At 38.6% G+C, this 9,417-nt stretch overlaps 1 protein-coding gene across 1 annotated transcript in view; it reads left to right on the plus strand.

Annotated features, from left to right (window-relative positions):
• Window positions 1-9,417, plus strand: part of LOC101851629 — a gene marked incomplete at its 5' end in the record, with an annotated part of 32,633 nt that overhangs the window by 9,583 nt on the left and 13,633 nt on the right. Inside the window, 8 exon segments of the mRNA XM_005092712.3 lie at window positions 21-105; window positions 1,506-1,663; window positions 2,736-2,888; window positions 3,434-3,533; window positions 4,875-5,005; window positions 6,756-6,923; window positions 7,540-7,630; window positions 8,911-9,032. Coding sequence (XP_005092769.2) covers window positions 21-105; window positions 1,506-1,663; window positions 2,736-2,888; window positions 3,434-3,533; window positions 4,875-5,005; window positions 6,756-6,923; window positions 7,540-7,630; window positions 8,911-9,032 — 1,008 coding nt within the window.

Below are 9,417 nucleotides of genomic sequence, written 5' to 3' on the forward strand. Positions count from 1 at the left end.
CCTTTCTTTCCTCCGTTTAGACCCTGGGTGTGGGAACATGACCCTCATAGCGACAAGCGAGCCACAACAACTGACAACTCCTTACTACCCAGACATGTACCCGCTGTAAGTAATTGACCGTGGGAACCTACAGGCCAGGGGTGTGTCAGCAAAGGATTTGGGGGTATAGAGTATGGGTACTGTAAGGTATCGAATTAAAGGGGGGCGGGGTAGGAATAAAAGGGGGGGGGGTTGGACAAGTGGTCCAAAATTAATCAACAGGGAGATGGAAAAAAGGGGGGCGGGGAAGGACGGGGGATGCTTATTCGATATGTAAAGAGAAGCACATCGACACTATTAATGGTCTAAAAGCTACCAAGCAATAAAATGTTATCTTTTCACATTTTGGGTTTGTGGTGACCAAGAAAAATCTCATCTTCTCTTTGTTTACTTGGGTAAAGAGAAACACATGGGCAGAATAACGGCCATCATACAATTCATGGAATATGCAAGACTGATAGATAGAAACAACAGAGGGAAAGAAAAGAAGTAGGATTTATCAGTGGCGCCCTTCAATCGGCCTTTTGCATCTTGACAGACGATCTTACAGCAATAAACATGATACAACTTTGCCTGGGCGGTAGGCATAAACTGTGTAGATTTTACAGCAGTTTACATAATACAGCTTTGTGTGGTAGACATAGAGGAAGTAGATCTTACAGCAGTGTACATGATACAATTTTGTGTGGTAGACATAGAGGAAGTAGATCTTACAGCAGTGTACATGATACAATTTTGTGTGGTAGACATAGAGGAAGTAGATCTTACAGCAGTGTACATGATACAATTTTGTGTGGTAGACATAGAGGAAGTAGATCTTCCAGCAGTGCACATGATACAATTTTGTGTGGTAGACATAGAGGAAGTAGATCTTCCAGCAGTGCACATGATACACTTTTGTGTGGTAGACATAGAGGAAGTAGATCTTCCAGCAGTGCACATGATACAGCTTTGTTTGGTAGACATAGAGGAAGTAGATCTTCCAGCAGTGCACATGATACAATTTTGTGTGGTAGACATAGAGGAAGTAGATCTTCCAGCAGTGTACATGATACAGCTTTGTTTGGGCATTTTTATGGACGTGGGGCAATTTTTTTTCCCGAATGTTCTTTTTTTTGTTTCAATATCTTTAATCTCCATTGTAAATTAGAAATACATTCATGTGTGGATTTTACTGAAAAACGGTGATCAAAGGCATAAAAGATGTAAATTAGCATTTTCCAAAGACTCTCAGGCTATGGAAGTTACCAAAGGCGCCATTTTCTCGCTGATTTTACCTCTGAAACAAAGTGAGCATGACCTCCTTCAATCGCAAAAATTTCGACTTCTCTTCAACATAGATGGACATTTTTTCACTTTTTTCACAAATGAACTTGCTTTAAGATGTTACCGTTAACCCCATATGTCCGGAAATTGACGAGCGCCTGATTCCACCACATCGTGACACATTTTCTTATCATTCACAGAAACTTGACATGTAACTGGATTATTCAGAATGAGAAGCCCAGCAGCTCGTATTTCCATGCTCGTAAACACATCGTGATAGAGGGCCCTGATCGTGCCTCGTGCAATGCCTTGAAGAGAAGTGAGGGAGACTACTTGTTATATGTCACATCTGTGGCAGGTGAGGACATGTCTTTTATTATCTACATGCAGAAGATTTTTGCAGAAACTGCTCTGTCTTCTCCCCCAGCCACTCTTTTTTATTCTCTCTCTCTCTCTGTCTCTCTGTCTCTCTCTGTCTCTCTCTGTCTCTCTCTCTGTCTCTCTCTCTCTCTCTCTCTCTCTCTCTCTCTCTCTCTCTCTTTTTTTTTCTCTGTCTCTCTGTCTCTGTCTCTGTCTCTGTCTGTCTCTCTCTCTCTCTCTCTCTCTCTCTCTCTCTCTCTCTCTCTCTCTCTCTTTTCTCTGTCTCTCAAGCAGACACTCAGTACCACACCCTTTCATCGAAAGAATGCATAACAATACCATCTTGACTTCCCACATATTATCTTCAATGCGTTAAATCTTAACTGGTTCCCGTAAATTCGCATAAGATTGTTGTAACGTCAAATTTCTACTTTTTGAGCAACGGGAATTAAGTACGTTTAGCAGTTTTCATTAATTATTAACTCTATGCTATACAGGCCAAACCTCAACCCTCAACAATGAATAGCAAAGCAAGATAACAGCCATACAAATGCAATCTGTCAGAAATAGGTCTCTCCTTAACATCTGGAAAAGAGACAGACAAAGAAACACCAAGAGAAGAGACAGACAAAGAAATGCCAGATGACGAGTGGGTGTAAGATCGGAGATGGAATTTATTGAGAGACAACAAATCTCACGATTTAGACGACAGGTCATGAGAATAGGGCCACAAGAGCATGCCTCAAATGCCTACAGTATGAAGTCTGATGGCTTCAAGGTGAAGGGAACACAAAGAAAAAAATATGGATTGAAGGAATAGAGTCAAAGAGCCTAATATTCATTATTCAAAGGCACAAGATCATGACAATGCCAAAAGATAAATACACCTGGCCAACGTCCGGCAGTTTCAGCTCCCCCGCCCCCTTCCGAATACAAGAGGATATGATCTATTATTATTTTATTGTTGTTGTTATATTATTATCATTAATTATTATTATCATTATTATTATTATCATTTTTATTGTCATTATTATTAATTCGCCAAGTCTTACTTGTTCTGTATTCCTCAGGTTCTGGCTTGTCCCGAAAGCCGCACACCAATGTCTGTCCCACTTTCCATCTACACTTTTTCCAAATGTTCAAGGAAGACAAGGTCCATGTCACGTTTACTTCAGACCTTGAACAAGTTGGGCCAGGCCTCAGCCTGACATATTACGTGCGAGGTAAAACAAATTTTAAACTTTTTAAATATTGTTATGTTATTTTGTCTGAAAACCAAATAAGACTCTCTCTCTCCTACTTTCCAAACAATGATGATGATGATGATGGTTACTATATTCCTTACCTCCACGCACCTGTCCCCCCCCCCTCTCTCTCTCTCTCTCTCTGTCTCTCTCTCTCTCTCTCTTTCTCTCTCTCTCTCTCTCTCTCTCTCTCTCTCTCTCTCTCCCTCTCTACCACTTCTGGCCTTAGTGTTCCCCTCTCTCTGGCCTATGTATGTACGCACTTTCGTTTTTACAGCATGTGCACTCGTAGATCTAGATTTTTGTCATTTATGCTCGTAGATCTAGATTTTTGTCATTTATGTTGTGAATATTCCTGAGGAAGCCCGTTGAGGGCGAAACGTTGAACTTTGGATAAAAACAATTTTGAAATACTACCAGGTCTTAACTGTTTTAATATCTGCTTTATACGATGATGATGATGGTGATGATGATGATGATACTTATTATTATTAATCGTTTTATTTGCTTTGTTTGTTTTCAAGAGAGGACAAGTTTTGAAGGTTGTAACAAGGTAATTGCACTAGGGGAGAACAACCCATCATATCTGCTGGACCGCCAGTTCTTCCCACAGGATTACATGGGGTGAGTTGTTGCTGAACAGCTTGATTTCAAGTGATGTTCTATAGGTCAAGTTCAAGTGATGTTTTATAGGTCGTGAGTGGTTGCTGAACGTCTAAAGTTCAAGTGATGATCGTTACGTTTTAGTAAGAGTTTTACAGCACTTTCAACATGATAAGGTCAAATAAGGGCCGAAGAAATTGATGTGTTACAAGAGAGTAACATACACAAAAAAGAAGGAGGAGAGATAAGGATGTCGATGATAGACGCTTGATAGGAAAGAAGGAGTGAACCACACCAGAGCACCGGCCAACCACCCTCGAGTTATGTTCGAACTATATCACACTAACCCTGACTACATAGTAATCCAACTCTTTGGACCAACCGGGGGGGGGGGGGGGGGGGTTCAGAAGGGCATGCCCCCCTGACGATAAAAATAAGCAAAGCAAAACTACAACAGCAACAACAGCAAATATTGATGTTACAGATAGAGGGGAATTCCCCTTGTTTTATCCCACTTTGATGTTTTGCAGTTAGGTTTGAAATTTCCTAGAACATAATTGATTTGCGACAGTTTTAGTTGCCATGTGTGTGATTTGCAGCAAAAGATAATGCTGCATTTTGACCCCCCCCCCCCACCCACCCCGCGCAAAGCAGTGCAACTGTCTCAGGGAATGACAGTAAAACTTTACCCAATTTTGTTTCCAATCCCCCTGACAGTGCATCCTAGCGGGACATGTAGACATACGGAGTTGCTGCAAGTTAAGGGCGTTTCGTCATCATTATCAGTAATTCTACCTTATCGTCGCCATGCTGTTTAGCTGTTCTAAGATTAGAACTCGAAGATTTTCGGGACAGAGAAAAATCAGATTCATTTTAAACATTTGTACCAGCGTTATATATATTTATTCTTGCTTTTTTCAGTATTTTGAATTTGAATTTGAGCAAAACTGATTTATATTGAGAGTTTTACAACTTTCCCCACACACATATGACACATATTGATCCAAATACGAGGTGTTACCAGAGAGAAAACAACATAAAAAATAAGGATTAATAAGAACCATAGATGTCTGATACGAAAGCTTGAGCAAATCATATCAGAGCACCAGCTAACACCCCACTTTCGACAGAGTAATTTATCCAGAACATACAACCTTTACAGCAGATTAATAACCCGCAATTTAACACCCCCTCCCCCCGCCGAGAGCGAGCGAGAGAGAGAGAGAGAGAGAAAGAGAGAGAGGGAGAGGGAGAGAGAGAGGGGAGAGAGAGAGAGAGAGAGAGAGAGAGAGAGAGAGAGAGAGAGAAAGAGAGAGAGAAATACTTTCTTGATGGCTTGTGTGTATCTACTTCATGCTTCAGAGAAACTGCTCTATGCTGGTGGATCATCCAGCCTGTCTCGTTGAGGGCTGCGGTGATTGTCAAGAACATCTCTGTCCAGATTCCTAGATCACTCCTTTATCCCAGAGATATGACTGTATATATTTCCACAGGTAAATTTTTTTCCCATGAAAATATTTTTACACCTCCCCCATAAAAGAAACAAAAACACACCCAGAAATGGAAACACTTTAGATAATGTAAGAGGTGGGCTTCGACCTGCCTGTGAAGGCCAGCCCGTGCAGAGATGGACACTCAATAAAAATTCTTCCCACTTGGGTATCGAACTCTGGTCTCCAGCGTGCCACAGACGCGCCTAAAGAACTAAATGACACACACTGTTAGAGTGCACGTATTTTGTTTGCCCTATTTGTGTAGCGTTTAAACGATGAATCTGATGTGATATGTACGTTAGTCAGCTTTATTTTTTTTCCACATATAATTTTATTGAGAGTAATGTATAATTTACATTTGTATGTCTACCTGCCTAATGTGTTTCACGGTCCTGTACAGCCAAGAAAAATTTCAAGGACTCTCTAACTATTGAATTCACCAAATTTTTACGGCCATTTTCTTACTTATTTCACCATAGAAACCAGACAACATCACCCCCTTCAATTGCAAACATCTTGACTTCTATTCAAGCTTGATAGGTATTTTTTTGTTCAAAGCAAGGCAAATGAATAAGCTTTTAAATAATACCTATAAATTCTCATGCCCAAAAATTGACGAGCGCCTGATTTCATCGTGTCGTGACACATATGTGAGACAGGAAGGTGGAATCAGCCTCTCGTCAAAATAATTTAAATTTTAAAAACTTGCATTTTTCCGCAGGTTTGTGAATTTTTATTGAATTTTTGTTTTTTTGGCTCAACACCTTTTATGCCCTTCACAGATCTCATTTCTTTGTGGATTTTTCTGAAAAACGTTGATTAAAGGCACTCAAAAATGTAAATTTTCAGTTACCAAGGATTCTTAAGCTAAAGAAATAACTAATCTTTGGGGGGCATTTTCTCACTAATTGTACCTCTGAAAACAGGTGACCCCATCTCCTTCTTTTGCAAATATCTCGACTTGTATTCAATTCAAATGAATATTTTTTAATTCGAAATAATGACAAGTGAACAAGCTTTAAGATGATACCAATACCTCTACATGCCCAAAAATTGACGAGAGCCTGATTCCACCACGTGCCTCACATATGTTGAAAATATAAATTTGCAGTTTCCAAAGACATTCAAGCTTTGGAAGTCACCTAATTTTGGCTGCCACTTTCTCGCTAACTTTACCTCTGATACCAGAAGACCCTTATCTCCTTCATTTGCAAATATCTCAACCCACTCTTCATGATAGATGGGTATTTTTTGTTTATCAAAAGCAAAACAAATGAGCAAGTGTTAGGATGATATAATATGTCAAAAACTCCATATGCTCAAAAATTGACAAGGGTGTGAATCCAGCATGTCTTAATATCAATATAGAATATATTGTGTATAATATCATTATAGTGTAAAGCGCATAGGGATTGCATTAGAATGGGATTATGAGCTATACAAATGCTATTTATTATTATTATTATTATTATTATCATTATTATTATCATTATTATTATCATTATTATTATTATTATTATTGTAATATTATTATTAGTATTATTATTTTTATCATTATTATTATCATTATTATTATTATTATTATTATTATTATTATTATTATTGTAATATTATTATTAGTATTATTATTTTTATCATTATTATTATTATTATTATTATTATTATTATTTTCATCATTATTATTATTTACACAATTTGTGGGGTAGGAGAAGTATATATTAAAAGCAAAGTCTAACTCTTTTCTTCACAGATTCGACCAAAAGGAATACCCTACAATCATTCTATTCTCCCACCAATTATGTACAAGGCAAGGATGATGCGGTGATAAACCCTGGAAGAAGCCTCTATGTTGAGGTGGCCATGGACAGAAATTTCGATGCACCCATCAATGTCTCTATGGAATTTACAACAGTCAACGGTACTGATAATTTAAAAAAATTGTTATTTTTTGTTTGTATTCTACACTTCTGTTGTTCGACATTTATTTCGATATATGAGGAGTCCACGGAAAAAACGGGCATAGTGACAAAATGAAAATCGTGAGGGTATCAATTTTGAACAATTTGTTGACTCATAACTATTTCTGTTCAGCTTTTACTTGATTATTGATGTTAGATTTCCCATCCAATAAATAAACCACCAACGAAATAAATATGAAGTTATGAGTCCACAAGCTTTTAAAATTGACACCGCCACAATTCCCCATTATGACTATGCCCGTTTTTTTCAGTGGACTCCTCATATATAAATGCATAGATATATCAATACGTATATAATATACAGGTGTGTGTGTATATGTGTGTGTGTGTGTGTGTGTGTGTGTGTGTATAAGTGTGTGTGAGTGTGTGTGTGTGAGTGTGTGTGTGTGTGTGTATGTGTGTGTGTATGTGTGTGTGCGCATGCGCGTGCGTGTGTGTGTGATCTAAAATGTGTCCACAAGAGTGTAAAAACACTGACATTAAATAGTGACTGAGTTGGATGTTGGATGTCTCTAATTGTTTTGTTTGTTTTTTTCGTTATGTTTCGTTATTCAGCCTCGGGCTGTAATGGGGCCGCAGCAACTGTTAATGTCACAACGGAGAGCCAGTTCTTAACGTCTTTGGACTACCCCAAACTGTACAGAAGGTCAGTACTGTTGAGCAGGCTGAAAAATGAAAACCTGACAACAACAACAACAACAAGGATAAGTCACATTTTCCTAAAAATAGAATTCTGCATATTAATTATATTTTGAAAGCAGCGACAAAGGGCTGTCTATTAAAAACACTGACAAAGCGCTATTCTGTTACTTCACCTAGTTATTCTTGCTAGAAGATGCGTAGCCTAAACGCAACAACAACGTGAAGTCCAGAACAGTATTATGTCTTCAGGAACTTACTTGAAGTATTTCACGAATGAGGTTTTTGCTCATTTTCTCGAAATCATTGAAGTGTGACTCGACCTTGGTGTTGTTCTCAGGGCTTCAAACGTGTCACAGCACGGTGGAATCAAGCGCTCGTCAATTTTGGGGTATATCACTGAGTAATTGGTATCATTCTAACACTTTTTCCTTTGTCTTGGTTTTGATTTTTTTTAAAGTACCCTCCTTTCTTGACTAGAAGTCAAGATAATCGTTTGTAAATGAAGGAGGTGAGGGTCACCTAGTCGCAGAGGTAAAGTAAGCGAGAAAATGACTGCTTGAGTGTCCTTGAAAACTGATAATTTATTTAGTATATTTTAAAACGTTATTTGTGCCTTCGATCAACATTTTACTGTACAATCTTTAAAAAAAGTTTCTAAATGAATATTAAAGGAGTTTAGCCGAAAAAATGGGTAAAAATTGCCTAATGCGCCTATTTTATTTCTGCGCTGTTCCCATTCTATTTCTGAGTTCTGACTTTATTTCTATGCCCCCATTCTATTTCTGTGTTCTGACCTTATTTCTCTGCCCCCATTCTATTTCTGTGTTCTGACATTATTTCTATGCCCCCATTCTATTTCTGTGTTCTGACATTATTTCTATGCCCCCATTCTATTTCTGTGTTCTGACTTTATTTCTATGCCCCCATTCTATTTCTGAGTTCTCGTTCTATGTCTCCTTCTTGATTCTATTTCTCTATTCCTTTTTTCCCTTTCTATTTCTGTGTTCTCATTCTACGTCTCTATCTCCATATATTTATCTGTTTTTGTTCTATTTCTCTGTCCCTGTTTCTCCCTTTCTATTTCTGTGTTCTCATTCTATGTCTGTATCGCCATATATTTCTCTGTTTCTGTTCTATTTCTCTGTCCCTGTTTCTCCCTTTCTATTTCTGTGTTCTCATTCTATGTCTCTATCTCCATATATTTTTCTGTTTCTGTTCTATTTCGCTGTCTCTGTTTCTCTGTCTCTTTATTTCCACCGGACGTTTTCCTTTGTTTCATTCCAGTGGCGTCGACTGCGAGTGGAAACTGAAAAGCTCCAACAACAACCCACTTATAGTAGAGGTCGTTGACCTTGAGCTGAACTCTGCCCAGGGAGTGGACTCTTGTGAGAACTATCTATTGCTCGGTAATCCTCACTTCCTACCTTGGTTTAGTCTTGTATTAGTGGGTGGTTGGGAGGTGCTCTGATGTAGTCTGTTATTTCTTTTTTTTTTTTAAAGATCAAATATACATCGTCCCTATCTCTCCCCCTTCCTTTATTTGTATGTTACTCTCTTGTACTGTAGCACCTCATAGGGAAGATATGTATCGGGGGGGGGGAGGGTCGGGTATTTTTTACAAACTTTTAGCTGATGTCATTTGTGAACGGTCCCTTGAATGACATATGTGTGTTGCAAGTGCTGTAAAGTTATTACTGACGCTGTAAAGTTACCTGGCGGTCCGATGTGTCGGGTCTGTCAGGGGGCCCCCGTCCAAGATAAGTGTTGCCTCGTCGTGGTCCTGAGTTCGAC

The sequence above is a fragment of the Aplysia californica genome, unplaced genomic scaffold (genome assembly GCF_000002075.1).
Source record: "Aplysia californica isolate F4 #8 unplaced genomic scaffold, AplCal3.0 scaffold00051, whole genome shotgun sequence".
Classification (NCBI taxonomy): Eukaryota; Metazoa; Mollusca; class Gastropoda; order Aplysiida; family Aplysiidae; genus Aplysia; species Aplysia californica.